The following is a 19,911-nucleotide window of genomic DNA, read 5'->3' on the forward strand; positions in this document are numbered from 1 at the left end:
AAATCTTTTTAGAAACTTAAAAAACAAACAGCGCAGAGTTAATCCAGGATTATTTAAAGACCACTCTCTACTTCACAAATACCGACACCAAATGTCAACATTTCCAAGCGTGCATGAGAATGTAGAATCTAGTCCACACGCCGCCATGTTTAAATTCTAAAAATAGACAAAACAAACCCCCGGCCTTGTCCTAATTAAAGATGACACACTGATCCCTCTGGCGCAATCAAGAATGACAACTCCCTAGAAACGGTCGTCTCAAGAGTGACAACTCGCAAAGGTTCTGGAATACAAAAAAATACAAGGCTAGCTATTTTAACAACACTGGAGGTAACTAAGTTAGGCTTTTCTCGGGGGAGGGGGGAATTTTGTACTCTGTACTCTTACGAATCATGGCCTTAACAGACCAAATCTCGTCAAAAATTTAACATGGACATATAAAAAAAAATTACTACTTTCTTCCGTTAGAGTAGTTTAAAATAAACAGCGAATATATATATATATATATATATATATATATATATATATATATATATATATATATATATATATATACTTAAAAAGTAAAAACTATTTAGTAGTGAGTACATTCTTCTTTCTCCTGCAGATAAAGTGGTGTTTTATAACTTGTGGTAGATCTAGATGTGGGGGGTGGGGGGGGGGGGGGGGGTGGTGGTGCAGAAAGTGTGACGTTACACTGTTGCTCTGTGAAAAAATATTGTTTGAATTTTAGCAGTTATTTCGTGTTTTATGAAGCTGTTTTTGTAAATTTAAATAGAAATTGCAGTAACTATTTTAGAAATAAACCGTTGTTTAAAATCTACAAACTGCAATTTTGAGGGAAGGCGGGGGGGGGGGGGGGGGTGATTTCATTTCATAGGGAGTGGTTGGGCCTATTGTGACGATGTGTGAAGGTGGGGCGGGAAAGGGTAAAACTCTTCAAAAGAAGCGTGACGTCATAAATGGATGACCCCTAAACAGAATACAATTATCAAATATAAACAATATAAGCTTTCAAAATCAATAAAGTGCAAGCTGCGGCACTGAGTTGGTTAATATTCTGCTCTTGTGTGTGATTCATTTTTATCACAACGTAATTGATTATTTGCTTCACCCCTACCCACGGCGGGGGGGGGGGGGGGTGTATTAATTTGCAAAAAAAAAAAAACAACAACAACCCAAAAGAACCCTTTTCACTTCCCCTTCCCCCCACCTCATTGTCCTACCCCAACATAAGTCTGCCTCACCCTCAACAAACCTTCGAATATCCAATGCACGATACTAGTCGTGAAGTATGGCGGTTCATCAAGGAAGTCGTCGCTCTTTACCTTGCGAGCCCAGAGGCGTAGCGAGAAGGGGCGGGGGGTATACATATGTCCCTGGGCGCCGACCGTAGGGGGCGCCAAATTAGGTTGGAAAAAAAAAATTAAAAGCTCCCTTTTGCTGAAATGTTGCATTATAAATATTAAAATATATGGGGGGGGGGGGGGGGGCGCCAAATTAAAAGTTTGTCCGGGGGGGGGGCGCCAAATTGAAAGTTTGTGCCCGGGCGCCGGGAAGGGTCGCTACGCCTCTGTGCGAGCCCGACAACCTGCAGGAAAAGATGAATAAGTAACTGGCCGGGACGACACGATCGCAGGACTACGTAATGTGTCCTTGACCTACCTCTCCATGTGCATTCAATTAGAAAAGATAAAAGGACAAAGCGAGAGGGAAAAAAGATGGGGGGGGGAGGGTTGAATCTCCCTTCTGGGCAGAGGAAGATAATAGGACAAAAACGTCAACGAGGGATGTGTTATTTTTAGATTATTTCTTCAGACGGAATATCTAAACACTGGACGAGCTGTTTTTTTGGAATATTGAAGGCAGAAATAAACAGGGAAGTCAACAGCAGTAAGGCGTGGCGTGGTGGGGGTGGGAGAGCCTGTGATTGAAAGCTCCACAAGTCTCGGGTTCGGAACCCCGGCATATGAAGTCTAACTCGGGCACAGCTTAATACATAATTCGAATATATCGAACCAGGGATATAGTTAGACTAGATCATTCGTAAGTGACGTCATTATCTCGGCTTATCTCCTAGACCTGGTCAATCTTAGCGCGGGTCAATCGGAACTCGGGTCATTCTCAGCCCGGGTCGTTTTGTAGTTGCTGTAATTCGTGAAATGTGACATTCTTGAAATGTGACATTCATGAATTGTGACATTCATGAATTGTGAGAATCGTGACTTGTGACATTCGTGAACTGGGCTATTCTTAGTCTGAACACCACAGTGCTTGCTAGACAAGTCAGATTTTATCACGTGACTTTTTGTTTTGTGATCCTAAAAATTGCGCAGTTTGAGAATCGCTGACCAGTGTCCAGCTAACTCACCATGCTAGAAACTAATTTAAACAACATTTTCATATTAGTTGACTCTGTCCTCATAATTTTATTTTTAAACACAATATAACACGGATAAATAGATACACATTTAGAAGACACATTAAGTTTAAACACATTGTAGCATGGCCATAATAAGACACATTTTGTAGACACATTATGGTCGAAATCACGTAACACAATAAAGCGATAGTGCGCTTGTCTGCTAACCCGAAAGTCTCGAGTTCGAATCCGGGTCCAGGTCATTAGAACTACCTCGAGACTACTCAGCTCTGATGGGTACCTACTTTATGTTAGGGAAGATAAAAGGCGGCTGGGCATAGTGCTGATCACACCTTCTCTTCATGTGCCGAGGACAAAAACATATGAACTCTACTTCATCTGCGCAATGGATCGCTAGGTCTAAAGAAGATTCTTTACTTAAACAAAAAATATTTTAGAGCCCACGAAGACAATATAACGAAACGTGTTAATTTTTTTTTGTTGTATGGGGGGGGGGGGGGGCAGAACAAAGACGGAGCAGACGATCTGCAGACTTTAATGAGCTGGGCATTGGACGAGGAAACAGAACAACAAAAACTTAGAAGAAATTTGACATTGTTTTTCTGATATAACAAAAGCGCATATGCACTTTATCGGTAATGCTCAAGTCCGCTTTTGTTTGTTTAAAATGTTATTGTTTTGTGTTGTATAAAATACGCGGTGAATCCGTTTACTATGATATAATGTGAGCATGAATGAGGTGTGTCAACGGTGATATATTACAAGTTTTCCGCTGTACATAGATTCACATAGAAAAAAAATACAAACATTTAAATATTTTATGGGGGGGGGGGGTGTGGTCGTCCAAAGTGACGTCATCATTTTTTGGGACGGCCCACTCTACCATTCCCAAATCTGCGGGAGCCGGTCGTTTTCCTAAATGGGACAAAGCCCGAATGGACACTTGCCCGAATGCGACATAGACAAAAAGCTCTATGATGCCGACCTTCCCACGCAACGCAACAGGCAAGCTGTAAGTGGCATAGGAAAATATATTCGAAAAACATTTTTGACCAACTTTTTCCTTAAACATTATCAACTTGTTAGCACTATACTTTGTCAGAGGTAAAACCTAGCCTTAAAATAAACCGGGAGTGATCTCCCCTAAACTTTCTCGAATATTCTTATATAAAATAACAGGGGATGGGAACTCGGGCTATAGACATGATTTTTAATCCATTTTAAATACTTAAAGTTTTAAAAATAGAATAAAATCTCGTAGACAAATTAATTGCACACCAAGTGAACGCGAAATAAAAAAGCGCATAATAGTGCGCAATATTATTAGTACTTTTAAAATTTACATTAGTTTTTTGAGAAATCGGAAGTAGCGTAAATTACTACTTCCAGTCAACGGAAATTACTCAAAATTTAACAGAAGGTAGAGAATTAGATCTTTTACTTACATGTGAAATTTCATTTATCTATCTGAAATAGTACTCAAGTTATAGGCTTTTGAAAAATTCAAAGTAGAAAAAGTACCACTTCCGGTTATCGGAAATCGCTCAAAAGTTGATACGGATCTACGATTTTGATAAAATACTTATATATGAAATTTCATCAACCTAGCAGTAACGGTACTCAAGTTATCGTGTTTACACACGGACAGACAGACACACAGACACACACACACACACAGACATACGGACAAGATTGCAAAATTATGTTTTTCCGTGTCAGTGAGGTGTAAAACGTCGAGATTTGTAAAAATCTCGATTTTTTTTTTTTGCACGATTACAATACTTTCTCTATACTTCGTATATACGAGAAAGTAAAAAACAATATGAAAGGGAAATAACTAAGCATTCTCCAAGAGTACGATATAGAGATATAACGCTTAGGATTTACTGGAGCCATTGATTGTCTGTGATACTACAAACGGTCATGATAAATATCTATGTAAAGATGTGAGGACTAAACACAAACTTTCATTCGGCTAGTAGACAGTGGGAGATAAAGTATTGCCTCATAGAGTTGTAGGTTACGTCCCTTTCGGGGGGAGTTAAATCAAGGGCGATGATTGCTGAGAGAGAAAGATAGAGAGAGAGAGAGAGAGAGAGAGGGGGGGGGGAGAAGAGGTGACGAGGGTCAGTCTCTAGCTGGCCATACCCCGTTAATGAATTGCTTTGTTTTATTTCCTTTCGGTCCGGCCTGGGCTTGTGGACTGGGGCGGGGTGGTGTGTGTATGTATGTGTGTGTATGTGAGTATGTGTGTGTGTGTGTGTGTGGTTGGGTTGGAGAGATGAGGGTGGTGGTGGTGGTGGTGGTGGTGGTGGTGGTGGGGTGGGGTCAGTTTTCTGCACGGTGCTACCCGGTGATGCGTGTGAAAGAAGTCGAAGTCACTCAAGCGTGAAGCGTATAGCTCGAACAACGGTTGGTGCGTGTTAAAGAATTGTTTTCTACTCTCCAGAAGAACTTTTACGGCTCATTGAAATCTACGTCCTAAGGGGTTCTACTGAGGGGGTCTACGTTTATAAACGGGGGTGGGGGGTGTTGAGTGCTAATGGGGGTCTACGTTCATGGGGGGGGGGGGGGATTGTCCTGATGGGGGGTACGCTTGTGGGGGGTCTAGCTTTATAAATGGGGGGGGGGGATTAAGTGCTAATGGAGGGAGGGGGGCTACGCTTGTTGGGGATGGGAAGATCTAAAGGGTAGGGGGGTTAAGTGCTGAAGGGGGGGGGGGGTCTACGTTTATGGGAGAGGGGTTTAAAAGCTAAAAGAGGACTACATTTATGGGGAATGGTAAGAGCTAAAGGGTGAGTGGGGGGGGGGAGTGCTAAAGGAAGATGATGTCTATTTTGGCATCTGCTAGTTGAACTTACAAAATTAATAGCCGAGGATCGGATAAAATGGAAGGAAATTATGGAGGCCCTATGCAGAGGCTTAGCGATGGGGGGGGGGGGGGGGGGGCAGGAGGGGGGGGGACATATGTCCCCGGGCGCCGACCTTAGAGGGCGCCAAAATGGTTTGGAAAAAGTAATCGAAAGTTTGAAGGGGGGGGGGGTGCAAATCGAAAGTTTGAGGGGGGATGCAAATCAAAAGTATGGGGGGGGGGTGCAAATCGAAAGTTTGAGGGGGGGGGTACAAATGGTAAGTTTGTCCCCGGGCGCCGGGAAGGGTCGCTACGCCTCTGGCCCTATGTTCCGTAAGGAGCAAAGAGGACTAAGTCAATTCAAAGTCAATTGAACTCACATCGAAGAATCTAACCCTAAATGTATCGGCTAATCACAACACAGAAGCTGATGTTAGTGTCTAATCCATTTATCGTACCGCCTCTCTGACGTACTTTTTACGACTAAAAAAAATTCATAAAAAACGTTTTAATAACAAGCTTTTATGTAATGATGCACTAAAAAGTAGAAAATAAATTATAGACTACTATTTAAATAACTATAAAGAAAAGCGTGGGTCACTTTAGTATCTATTGGATACCTTTACTAATGTTAAGGAAGACACCCACGCTTTTCTTTATAGTTATTTAAATAGTAGTCTATAATTTATTTTCTACTTTTTAGTGCATCATTACATAAAAGCTTGTTATTAAAACGTTTTTTATGAATTTTTTTTTCAGTACTTTACATGTTTTATCTACAATAGAGTTACATGACTAAAAACCATTGCGCGCCTACTGAATATCACGTTCAGTAGGCGCGCAATGGTTTTTGAACGCAGCCATTACGTGGTCGTGATGGCGCAGCTATTGATGACGCGTGTGGTGTGGTTGGCTAGACATGCCTACTAATTCGGTCCAAATTTTAATTAATTCATAAAAAATCAATTAGGCATCCAATTAAGTCAAATTTAGTTTCAGATTGCATTGTCTTCATGTCTTGACCCACGTGCCAACTGTGAATCGTGTCGGTCAAGTAGAACTGTTCGAATTTTCACTCCTGCGTTTCCGTCTAGACTGACGACAGACAGAGGAAGTGAGTTAAATAAAAGCTTGTAAAAAAAAATTCATAAAAAACGTTTTAATAACAAGCTTTTATGTAATGATGCACTAAAAAGTAGAAAATAAATTATAGACTACTATTTAAATAACTATAAAGAAAAGCGTGGGTCACTTAGTATCTATTGGATACCTTTACTAATGTTAAGGAAGACACCCACGCTTTTCTTTATAGTTATTTAAATAGTAGTCTATAATTTATTTTCTACTTTTTAGTGCATCATTACATAAAAGCTTGTTATTAAAACGTTTTTTATGAATTTTTTTTTCAGTACTTTACATGTTTTATCTACAATAGAGTTACATGACTAAAAACCATTGCGCGCCTACTGAATATCACGTTCAGTAGGCGCGCAATGGTTTTTGAACGCAGCCATTACGTGGTCGTGATGGCGCAGCTATTGATGACGCGTGTGGTGTGGTTGGCTAGACATGCCTACTAATTCGGTCCAAATTTTAATTAATTCATAAAAAATCAATTAGGCATCCAATTAAGTCAAATTTAGTTTCAGATTGCATTGTCTTCATGTCTTGACCCACGTGCCAACTGTGAATCGTATCGGTCAAGTAGAACTGTCCGAATTTTCACTCCTGCGTTTCTATCTAGACTGACGACAGACAGAATGACGAGGAAGTGAGTTAAATAAAAGCTTGTAAAAATAAACAAATTCATGTTGGCATTTTTGTTTTACATGCTACCCTAGTTTAATATGCACTTTTTTCTTATTATATACATTCTACTCAGCACACTTTTATTCCTATAAACATTCTGTTGTGCATACTTTTATTCCTAAACTTATTTAAGATTATCCCTTTTGACTTTACTCCAGATGGGAATGACGATACATGGGTAACCCATGATCTTTTCATTGAATGCCACTAGGATTGAACCTTTCGTTTTGTCCTACAGCCAAATGGAAGCATACATTTAAGATCATTTTACTCCTATACTGTTTTAAGTTTCCATTTTTATATTTCTAAAACCTGAATATTTTTTCTTAATTTTTCGAGCCTCCCCTAGCACTAGTCCACACCTCCCTTAGCACTAGTTCACATGTCACTTAGCACTAGTCCACACCTCCCTTAGCACTAGTCCACACCTCCCTTAGCACTAGTCCACACCTCCCTTAGCACTAGTCCACACCTCCCTTAGCACTAGTCCACACCTCCCTTAGCACTAGTCCACACCTCCCTTAGCACTAGTCCACACCTCCCTTAGCACTAGTCCACACCTCCCTTAGCACTAGTCCACATCTCCCCTAGCACTAGTCCACACCTCCACTAGCACTAGTCCACACCTCCCTTAGCACTAGTCCGCACCTCCCTTAGCACTAGTCCGCGCCTCCCTTAGCACTAGTCCGCACCTCACTAAGCACTAGTCCACATCTCTACATTAGCACTAGTCCACACCTTCCATAGCACTATCCACACCTCCCTTAGCACTAGCCCACACCTCCCTTAGCACTAGTCCACACCTCCCTTAGCACTATCCACACCTCCCTTAGCACTAGTCCACACCTCCCTTAGCACTAGTCCACACCTCCCTTAGCACTAGTCCACATTTCCTCTAGCACTAGTCCACACCTACCCTAGCACTAGACCGCGCTGTCGACCCCCTCACCCCCCACCCCACAGCCCCAGCCCCAGTGTGAGAACCCCTGTCACACAGTGTGAGTGAACATTCAGCTTTGACACCGAACCCCATCCGTCACACAAGACCAATCGGCCATTGGCTTAAATCAGCAAGCGAGTGTCAAATCAATATTTCCCCCCAAAACAGCAACAACACTAGAATCGAAGGGGCCAACTGTAACTATTGACTTCTGACTGAAAATCTGTAAGCCGTTTCCAGGTCATGAATGACTTCAGTTCTGCTGGGGCAGACGTCAAGAAGGTTGTTTGTGTTCAACAACGATTGGCTGAGGTGTTTACACGAGACCTACAGCGGTGTTTTTGTGTGTGTTTGGGTTAGTGTTTGTGTTTACGGTAATTAACTACAATCGATGATTTTTAATTTTTTTTCCCAATGTGCAGGTTTCTCTCAAACCTGGCGGTCAAAAGGGCAGGTGAAGTAGAGTTTATCTGTTTGTATAATCAACATAATTCAGGTTCAACCGAATTGAGGTTAAACGTCACAATGAAACAACAGACGTTAGAAAAAAAAAACAGGATTAGAAGAACGAGGACAACAACAGACGTGGTAATTTGACTGATTGAAACAGACGGCCAAGAGGGGAGGGTAAGGGTGGGTAGGTTGGGAGGGATGAAGCTGAGTGGTATTAGAGTGAGTGGTGGTTGTAGTGCTGTGTTCAGTGGTGTCGTTGTGGGGATAGAGTTTTGGTGGATACACGGTGTTGTCAATTTAAATGGTAGCAGGGTAGTGAGGGCATCGTAATGAGGGGCATTGAGTAAAGGGATAGGATAACAGGGGGCATTGGGAATATAAGAGCGGGCAGAAATAGAAAGGGCATTGAGGGCATTGAGGACAGGAGAGTGGGGATAAATAGCATGAGGACAAAAGAGCAGGCAGAAAGAGAAAGGGCATTGTGTAAAGGGACAAGATAACAGAGGACATTGAGGAGAGGTGATCTAGGAGGAATGGGGAAGGTAGGGAGGACAGGAGAGTAGGGAGATATTGGGAGGGCATTGAGGAAAGGAGGGCAGGGAGGAATGGGGAGGGCATTGAGGAAAGGAGGGCAGGGAGGAATGGGGAGGGCATTGAGGAAAGGAGGGCAGGGAGGAATGGGGAGGGCATTGAGAAAAGGAGGGCAGGGAGGAATAGGGAGAACTGAGGACGAGAGACAATGAGGGGGGGGGGTTGGGGTGGGGGGGGGGTTAAAGTGTCTGACAGGAAACTTAACCGAGCGGCAGAGACAGAGCTTTGAGAGATGGAGACATTGACAAGAACGGCAGTAGAAAGCAGTAGGCACAGCTTAAGAAGAGTTGTAAGAAGTCACGTGGGGGGGGGGGGGGGGGTTGAGGTTAGTTATACAGGAACGCTTAAGTTACCGTGGAGGTGTGAAAAAGGCTGTATTGGAACTGTGGGTACAAGACCAAGTGTGACTAGACAAACCCTTTACAGCACCATGATTTACAAGTTTGATGCTGTTTCCTACTGTAACGTAAAGCCGGATGTTAGGTATCAAATAAAAAGGACAACTGTTTATTGGAAACCCAGACGTAAAAACATAATCTCTAGGCACCAAACTCAACTCGCTCACGTTTTTGATCAGCCGTGCAACCACGCGACCACCCATCCAATGAAGAAAATAAATAAAACACATTTTTAAAAGTTTCCACTTTATGTTAAAAAATAATGTCTTGACAGTTAGATATCTTCCAACGATAACAACAACAAAATCAATGCTAATTATATCTCCACGCGCTGAAGATGGAAGTAAACAAACGATCAATGGCGTTGTTTTCTGGGGACAATTACGCAGCTAGACAATTATATTTTAATGCTGGGATTTTATTTTATGCTGAGTCGGGAGCAGATGAATCGTGATTTTAAGAAAACATGCGTTTGTTTTTGGTGTTGTGTAAAATGGTTTTTCTTGGTTGGTGGTGTTGTATTTTATGGGTTTATTGGATGTTTGTGTTGCGTGTTGTGGTGATGTTGGTTGTTGGTGTTGAATGTGGTGGGTTTTATTGGATGTTGGTGATTTGTGTGTAGCTGTTTTGTTAGTTGTTTGTGCTGTTTAAAGAGAGTTTTATATGTTGTATTTAAAGAGATCACAGCATAGAATCTCAATAATTTCGTCCACTGATACTAACCCGTTGGATGTCACTGAGTACACTCAGCTATAATGGGTACTTGTCTCCTATTTGGGAAAGTAAAGACAGCACGGCATGGTTCCGCCCACAAACATCCTTTGGGTTCAACACACAAACACTACGTCATCTACAATATAGGCTAATACGCTTGAAAGTGTACTTTTAGAATAATTTCAACAATTTTTTATCGGTCCCAAATCTGACTTAATACGCTGTCAAAAAGGATTTATGTTTCTAGACGAGTTAAAAGAGAACGAAAAAATGTGATGGAACTATAAAAAAAATTAAACATACAGAATCAATCACAAGCAAAATGACAAACACAGATATAAAAGTACACACATCTGCACCAAAGACATAACTTCACAAACATTCACAGAGAAAATATCTTACACACAGATGCACACAAAACCCCACAAATTCACCAAAAAAAACAACAACACACAAATTCAGACAAAGCCCCACGAATTCACACGAAACCAAATAAATTCAGTCAAAACCACAAAAAATCGGACAAAAACCACACAAATTCACAAAATAACCACAACTTCAGCGAAAACCACACAGATTCACACAAAACAAATTAACACAAATTCACACAAAACAAAACAATTTCACACAAAACAACACAAATTCACAAAACCACACCAACTCACACAAAACCTCACTCGTTGTTTCAACAAAATCAATTGAAAATAAATTTTATTAAAAAAAAAAAACAACTAAATCTCAACAACACCTGAATTAGCTGCCCCACTCACACCAATCACCACCAACGTCAGTGTCAGTATTGTCAGTGGCTAAAATTAATTTGATTAGGCTAATCACAGACTTGCCAAGAGCGATCAGAGTATCTAAATCTGGACAATGGAAGTACAGTCACAGTTGCTAAATCTGGACAATGCTGTTTTTGGCGCGACTCGAAATAAACGAACCCGGGTTTTTTTGTTGACGTAGGCAGACGCCACCATCTCCGAATCCGTCTAAATAAACAAACACATTTCTTTGTTTAACCAATGATCATGTAAAGTTGTTGATTACAAATGCGAATGTCTTTAAAAAATAAATTATTTTGATATTTTGTCCCTATTGTAACAAACAAACAATTCTCGTTGTTGGGAAAATAAAATAAAAAGCGTATTAGAATGATAGAATTTAATTACGAATAATAAACATCATAATCTAATTAAGCCAAATTGGTGTAGCTAGGTTTAAATTACAAGTTGTTCTATTGTTGTTATAGGTTTCTATTTTTAAACTTTTTTTAAACTCGTGGTACACATAGAAGAAAGTACTGAAGTCGCTAATGGTTTTACAGCGAGGCGAAATATCAGACTCGAGCTATTTTAGATTTAAAATAATGCTTTAAAATACGCTTATTGCTTTTTGTTTATGAGAAATGGACCAGCTATCAAACATGTATGTAAGGAAGTCTAGATTTCTTCATTTCTCCCAGGAAGTCTTTGGTCATTTGGCTATAGGACGTTTTGGTCAGTTAAGTTTACGTACGTCTTTGTCCATTTGTCTGAAACAAACACCATGTGTACTTGTAGGAAAAGGGTGGTCTGGTGATAGAGCACTCAACTGTTAACCCAAAAGTCTCGAGTTTAAATCTCGAACGAAATACGCTCTGAGCCCACCCAGCTCTGATTGGTACCTGACCCACGTTAGCGGGAAGGAAAGGCGGCTGGGCAGGGTGGTAACAAAACTATATCTTCATATGTAGAGATTATAGAAACAGATCAACTCTACTTCATCTGCCACATGGCCCGTTCGAAAAGGTAACGTGTGCTGGTAATAAAGACTCAACGCAAAATTCTAACTGTCGCTTAGATCACCATAGTAACAGATAGTTCATTCCGAATAAAAAAAACAAACCACATAAACTAGACGGACCACAACAGCCAGCTGTGGTGATCTCAACAGCTTTCACAGAACAATGGGCGATCAACGTTTTATTCTCCAGCAAGACATGAAAGTGAAAGTGTACCGAATATAAAATAATAATAATACATCAGGCAGTTTGACATTTATATTTGACCCAGAGAGGAACAAGTCAACGACACGCCCAGTGTCACGTGCAGCCTTGTCATGACACTCATGACAACTGACAGGTTAATGTTAGGTCATCATGACCTCTCTGGCGAGGGCAAAAAATGTCTGGAAAATATTTTTTTTTTCAGTTTTTCATGGGGTATGATTTCATTATGAAAGCAAACTAAGTGACATTTAATTATTTCCGTTTCGTGTTTCGGACTTGAGCTTTTTAATTTTCTCAACAACTTGTAGGTTTGTCATCTTCGGGTAGGTTTTGTTGTCTTCGGGTAGATTTTATTGTCTCGGGATATATTTTGTTATCTTCGGGTAGGTTTTGTTGTCTTTGGGTAGGTTTTGTTGTTTTTTGGGTAGATTTTGTTATGTCCGTGTAGGTTTTGTTATCTTCGGGTAGATTTATAATCTTCGGGTATGTTTTATTATCTTCGGGTAGATTTTATTATCTTCGGGTAGGTTTTGTTATCATAGGGAATATTTTGTTATCTTCGGGTAGGTTGCGTTATCTTAGGGTAGGTTTTATATTCGGGTAGGTTTTGTTATAGTCGGGTAGTTTTTGTTATCTTCGGGTAGGTTGCGTTATCTTAGGGTAGGTTTTATATTCGGGTAGGTTTTGTTATATTCGGGTAGGTTTTGTTATCTCTGAGGTTAACTTTTCCAAGACGATATTGATGACTCCGAGTCAATAAGTTAACTGCGTCGTAAAAAACTGGCTCGCTCATGGGGCAAATGTTTACGACATAGCGACAATAAAATTATGGGGCTGGGGTGGGGGGGTTGAGGGGTTGGCATTTATCGGGTTGTGTACCGGGTGGGATGAGTCTTGAATTTAAAAATGCTAGTGTCTGGCACTGAAATCTATAAACATCTGAAAGAGAAGTTCAAAAGGCGATGTTGTTTATTTTAAAATTTGGAACATGTTTTTTTATAGGATTAATGTGGAACAACATAAGCTTCCAAAAAATTATATATATATATATATATATATATATATATATATATATATATATATATATATATATATATATACGTATGGACTTAACCTGACATAAACTATACCATAGAAATTTCTGACTTAATTGCGTGAAATCAATTACATGTCTTCAAGAAACACCCCCCTCCTCCCCCCTCCCCCACCCCTTATTCGCTGGACTGCACACGAAGTCTCTAACGTCGTCACGCTCCGGGGGTCACAGTGCACTTTCCCACCTTTTATCACCTGCCTCTGCTTCCTCGCCCGGCCTCACCCCGGTGTTTATGGCGGAGATGAAAGCCCGGCTCCCCAGAGGGCGGCACCGGCTGCGGGGATCGATCGTTGGGAGAGACGCGCTTCCGGTCATTTGCTGCTGTACAGCTTTTTGTTATTGTACATCCTCACGGAAATATCAGCAATCAATACCTACATCAAGGCAGGATTTCTTTACTATATATATATATATATATATATATATATATATATATATATATATATATATATATATATAATGTATTTTTAAATGCAAAGGTAAGCTTGGGCGTCAGTAAGTGATGTTATGACATACTTGCTGATTTAATTTTTACCATTTCCCATCTAATACGTGGTATTACAATCTTATAGTTAACAACATTCACGTTTCATAAAAGTAAATAGGAATCGATAATAAAGTCATATCTGCGTGTAGCAAAACAAGACATTCCTCTGCATGGCCCTCCACCCCCACCCCCGCATGATTTATATGGACTCCGCATTTATATATATATATATATATATATATATATATATATATAATCTGTGTGTGTATTTGTGTGTGTGAGTGCGTGTGTGCATGTGTGTATGTAAACTGTCACTGTAAAGGCCGCCCCTCCATGATACACCCAGTAAACCGAGTTAACTTTATCGAGAACTTGTCCTTCGTCATTATGGCGCCACTTGTAATCGGTAAACTTGTTTCCTGTTATCAAATTACCGAGGAACTTTCGAGGTCACAAAAAGGAGGGAGTGCTCGAAGGGCAAGTTGGAGACAAAAACGTCATGTTCACTTTATGCGGTGGTTTTGTTTTTTATTTTTTTGTTTTTTTTTTAAATATTTTAAAATTCGACACAAAAAAAAAAACAAAACAAGAAACAGATATTTAGTTTTATTGTCATAGAGAGGACTGGAAAAAAACAAACGACGTTTGAGTATTTTTGAAAGAATTGTTTTTTTTTATAGTGTCTCCGAATCAGTGCATTTGGCTCACTTATGAAAGAAAACACCCCAAAATTAACTCAACAAAATTTTATATAGACGCTGCTAGACACATAAGGACACACGAGCAATGTTGCGACACGGTAAAAATAGAAAGTGTTAAGACACATGAGTGTGTATTTAATGACGTTGCTCAAGAAACATAATAAGTAGCCTATAGGACATTTGACAAAAGACAAAGACACATGGCCGTCACACAGATGTAGAATACGACCAACACTGATACACAAAGAAAGATATACACATAGACACAATAGTAGGGACACATGCTAACAACAAATCACACGAGAAACACATAGCCCGAGATACACACACAAAGATACAGTAAGACCCTCAAATAAAGGACACATAAAATACGACAAAAAAGTACAGACAAAACATAGGTCTATATACACACCAAGACACAATAAGACCCTTATGTAAAGGACATTTCAGGATATTACGTCAAAAAGGACTCAGGAAACACAAAAAAGCTACAAACAAAAAAAAACCAAAAAAACCAAAAAAATAAAAATAAAATAAAAACATGACTACATAAAAAAACGAACCTTTTTGGGTACCAGATACCAGATGTCTGAATGTTAGCCAATCAATGATGACCTTTATCCCCGCGCGCATGCGTAGACCGTGTATCAGATATTATCTCATGGATTTGGTTCTGATCTGGAATAAACAACTTCTAGACCTCCCCCCCCCCTTCCCAGTCATGACTTTAATTCTTAACCCCCCCACCCCCTCCCGCCACTATAACGCCCCCAGCCGATCTGAACGGAATCTTCGCCCTACCATTATAACGAAGGATCGATGAGCCCAAATTAGAATGGTTTAGCGCCCCGTAACTTAACATGTTTTAGCACCCAGTACCGTAGAGTGGTTTAGCACCCAGTACCGTAGAGTGGTTTAGCACCCAGTACCGTAGAGTGGTTTAGCACCAGTACCGTAGAGTGGTTTAGCACCCAGTACCGTAGAGTGGTTTAGCACCCAGTACCGTAGAGTGGTTTAGAGTGGTTTAGCACCCAGTGAAGAATATCTTTGTTTAGCACCCAGTGACATAGAGTGTTTTAGCACCCAGTGACTTAACATGGCTTAGCACCCATTGACTTTGCTATGATATGATGGACAACACATATTGGAGGGGGGGGGGTGGATGGAATAATCATGTTTAAAAAAATTAATTCAGTTAAAAATTTTCATCCTTTTAGCTGGAACAAACTTCCGTTATCGCGATTTCCCGTACCGGTTAGGGGGTCATCAATTGTGTTTTGGTGGGGGTCAGCATATTCTAGTACCGGATACGGGTCATCTTTACAAAGTGTAATATACGGCTGCATTTGGTTATATATGTTATACAACCCCCCACACACACACTTATCACTCACACGCACACAAGAACAGGCACATCAACACACATACACGCAATTTTTGTATCCTCTTGTAGGTAGTTTGATCAGTTTATTTCTAAAAAAAACGACTCTGGATGTATTAGTGATGTTTTGTACGGTGTGGCCTAGCGATAGAGAATTAGATCGATAGCCCGCAAGTCTTGAGTTCGAATCCGGGTTCAAGTCAGTAGAACGTCCCTGAGTCCACCTAGCTCTGATGGGTAACTTAGTGAAAGTAAAGGCGACTGTGCATAGTGCTGACCACACTATCTCTTCATATGCCGAGGTCACAGAAACAAGTGAACTCTACTTCACTTGCCCCATGGACTGTCAAGTTTAGAAGGAGAACTTTACTTTCTACTTATGGATAAATCAATGATGTGGATAAATCAGTGTTTATGGATTAATCTCATCTGTAACATCACTGATTTAGAAATAACAATGTTTTGGATGTATCAGTGATGTTTTGGATGAATCAGTGATGTTTTGGATGTATCAGTGATGTTTTGGATGTATCAGTGATGTTTTGGATGTATCAGTCATGTTATGGATGTATCAGTCATGTTATGGTGGATTAGCAGTTATAATTGTATTAGTAGCAGATTTGTAGCCCTTAGCCCCCTTATAATCACAGGTTACAAAAAAAGTCTTTATCCCCCCATAACCCCATAAAGCCCTTAGCTCCTAATTGTAATTTTTCGCCTCAGATGACGCCTTGTATCCCTTAGCCCCGCATAAACCAAGGTTATGGTCAAACCAGATTCAAAACTCTCTAGTCCTTATCGCTGTATCCCTTAGTGCTCTAGCCCTTAGCCCCCGCGTAATCCAGTGTTATGGCACCAGGAACCATAAATCGAATCACAGCCTCCCCCAGACCCGGGGCATTTCCAGACGACCCCCAGCACTTACGGTACCAAGTCAACAGCTCTCCGAACGGCAGCTCTCACTTAAGACAGAATAGTGTAATACATTGACAAAAACCCGTTAATTTATAGATACATAGCCACTTTCATCGTACATTGCCCTGGGCGGCTGCGTAAGGGCAAATGGAAAGGGGCTTTCTGTGGTAATGGCATTACCGGACAAGCTCCGTAGACGTTGAGACTTGCGTCTGACGGGAGGTGGGGGTAAGCTCTTAGCACGGCTGCTAGAGCTGGAAGGTGAACGTGAGCTGAATGTCACGGAGCTGTAGGTCTAGGTGGGTTAGATACAGGAATTATGGGAGGGTCTAGATACAGGCATTATGGGGAGGTTCTAGATACATTCTTTATTGGAAGGTCTAGATACAGGGATTATGGGGAGATCTAGATACAGGGATTATGGGGAGGTCTAGATACAGAGATTATGGGAGGGTCTAGATATAGGCATTATGGGAGGGTCTAGATACAGGCATTATGGTAGGGTCTAGATACAGGCATTATGGGAAGGTCTAGATACAGGCATTATGGGAGGGTCTAGATACAGGCATTATGGGGAAGTCTAGATACATGCATTATGGGAAGGTCTAGTTACAGGCATTATAAGGTCTATATACAGGGAGATCAATTGTCCGTGAGATATTTTGTCTGAGATCATTTGTCCTGTCACCCTTAGATTATTTAATAATTAGAAAGCGTTATCTACATAGCACAATGAAAAGACCCATGGTTAAAATTTCAAGTCAATATTCCAAAAAAATTAAAAACTTATGAATATAATTATTTATTTATTTTGTGTAACTTAATGCATTAGCCTATTCGTGAGACCAAACATAGTTTATATTCATACGCAAATCACATTAAATGTGAGGTTAGTATTTATATCTTTTTATCTCCTGGACTGATTATGTTGGTATGCACTAACAATGAAAATAGGAAGTATAACAGGTATATTTGTTACATATTATACACGATTTAGTGAATGTTACGAAGCTGTCAAAAAACTGTAGTTTGATGACAATTGATAGTTAGACACTCATTTGGTTACATTAGAAATACTGTAGGTATATATATATATATATATATATATATATATATATATATATATATATATATATATATATATATATATATATATATATATATATATGTATGTGTATAGAGGGAGGGGGGAGTTAGGTCTGAAAGGGAGGTGAGGTTTGTGGCATGCTGGGGGAGTATGAGGGTGGTGACATGCTAAATGACGGGAAAAGAAAAACAAACATGTATTAGGGTGAGGTAGGGTGGATGGTATGCTATGGAGGAGGTAGGCTATGAAGGAGGTATGCTATGAAGGAAGTATGCTATAGAGGATTTAAGCTATGGATGAGGTATGCTATGGAGGAGGTATGCTATGCAGGAGGTATGCTATGGAGGAGGTATGCTATGCAGGAGGTATGCTATGGAAGAGGTATGCTATGGAGGAGGTATGCTATGGAGGGGGTATGCTATGGAGGAGGTATGCTATGGAGGAGGTATGCTATAAAAGAGATATGCTATGGAGGAGGTATGCTATGGAGGAGGTATGCTATGGAGGAGGTATGATATGGAGGAGGTATGCTATGGAGGGGGTATGCTATGGAGGAGGTATGCTATGGAGGAGGTATGCTATAAAAGAGATATGCTATGGAGGAGGTATGCTATGGAGGAGGTATGCTATGGAGGAAGTATGCTATGGAGGGGGTATGCTATGGAGGAAGTATGCTATGGAAGAGGTATGCTATGGAGGAGGTATGCTATGGAGGAGGTATGCTATGGAGGAAGTATGCTATAAAAGAGATATGCTATGGAGGAGGTATGCTATGCAGGAGGTATGCTATGGAGGAGGTATGCTATGCAGGAGGTATGCTATGGAAGAGGTATGCTATGGAAGAGGTATGCTATGGAGGGGGTATGCTATAAAAGAGGTATGCTATGGAGGAGGTATGCTATGGAGGGGGTATGCTATGGAGGAAGTATGCTATGGAAGAGGTATGCTATGGAGGAGGTATGCTATGGAGGAGGTACGCTATGGGGGAGGTATGCTATGGAGGAGGTACGCTATGGAGGAGGTATGCTATGGAAGAGGTATGCTATGGAGGAGGTATGCTATGGAGGAGGTACGCTATGGATGAGGTATGCTATGGAGGAGGTACGCTATGGAGGAGGTATGCTATGGAGGAGGTACGCTATGGAGGAGGTATGCTATGGAGAAGGTACGCTATGGAGGAGGATGATGACATGCAAAATGAGCGGAGGAAGAAAGCATGCCGTAGAGAGAGAGATATGGAGGAAGGCTTGTAAGGAGAGAGAGAGAGAGGAGTATTACGGCATGCTGAGGGAGGGGAGGGTATAGCAGGGAGGGGAGGACGGTGCCCTGGACCTGTCGAACGAGCGACAACAGCGCCGAGACTGCTCACGCCGGCCTTGCCCGGGCGCGACTCGCTCACGTCAACCGGCGCACGCGACTATTATTCTACCCGTGTCGCCGGCAGAGTCCGTGTGACCGGCACTGCTCTTGTGACCGGCTGACGGTGTGATCGGATTCACGGATGTGAGATTATTGTTTTTTTTTACAAACCCCAGGCCTGTGTATTACAACCTTTGAACCTAAAATTAGAATCGGCCTGACCTGCAAAAAGGTGGACCTGTGGTGTTCAGGAAGGACCTATTGTGTTGGGAGGAAATTTTGTTTTTCTAGGTGCCTCCCAGTGGTAAGATTTGTGGCATAACACAGCTGATAATTGTAGAGATTGAAACAAAAAAATTTTCAGGAATATTTTACCCATCACAGTCGTAGTTAAACTGGGATGTAATCAGCTAACATGTAAGTACCTTTTAAAAATTAAAATAGATATGCAGTTTACAAACCCAGGTCTAAAATACAATATATATATATATATATATATATATATATATATATATATATATATATATAAGGCATATAGCATGCCATCCATAAGGCATGATCCCCCCCCCCCCCTCATGTGTGTAGCACCAGCGCTAATTGAAAAACAAAGAGTTGTTCACAACTTAAAAAAAACAAACAAACACAGAAAGCAACACTCGCCTTGACCATCTTATAGCCTGAAGCTAGTTGTTACCATCCGTAATTGGGCTTAACTATATGTTGTCTTCTTCATAGTCCGCAACTGCGATAATGAGA

General features: G+C 40.8%; 1 protein-coding gene across 1 annotated transcript; it reads left to right on the forward strand.

Annotated features, from left to right (window-relative positions):
• The first annotated feature begins 18,088 nt into the window (after nt 1-18,088).
• LOC131947904 (uncharacterized) lies at nt 18,089-18,880 on the forward strand. Its single transcript, XM_059309293.1, has one exon. The coding sequence runs from the start codon at nt 18,089-18,091 to the stop codon at nt 18,878-18,880; it is 792 nt and encodes a 263-aa protein (XP_059165276.1).
• The last annotated feature ends 1,031 nt before the right edge of the window (nt 18,881-19,911 follow it).

This window comes from Physella acuta, unplaced genomic scaffold (assembly GCF_028476545.2).
Source record: "Physella acuta isolate Inbredline_101_S28 unplaced genomic scaffold, ASM2847654v3 ptg000615l, whole genome shotgun sequence".
Classification (NCBI taxonomy): domain Eukaryota; kingdom Metazoa; phylum Mollusca; class Gastropoda; family Physidae; genus Physella; species Physella acuta.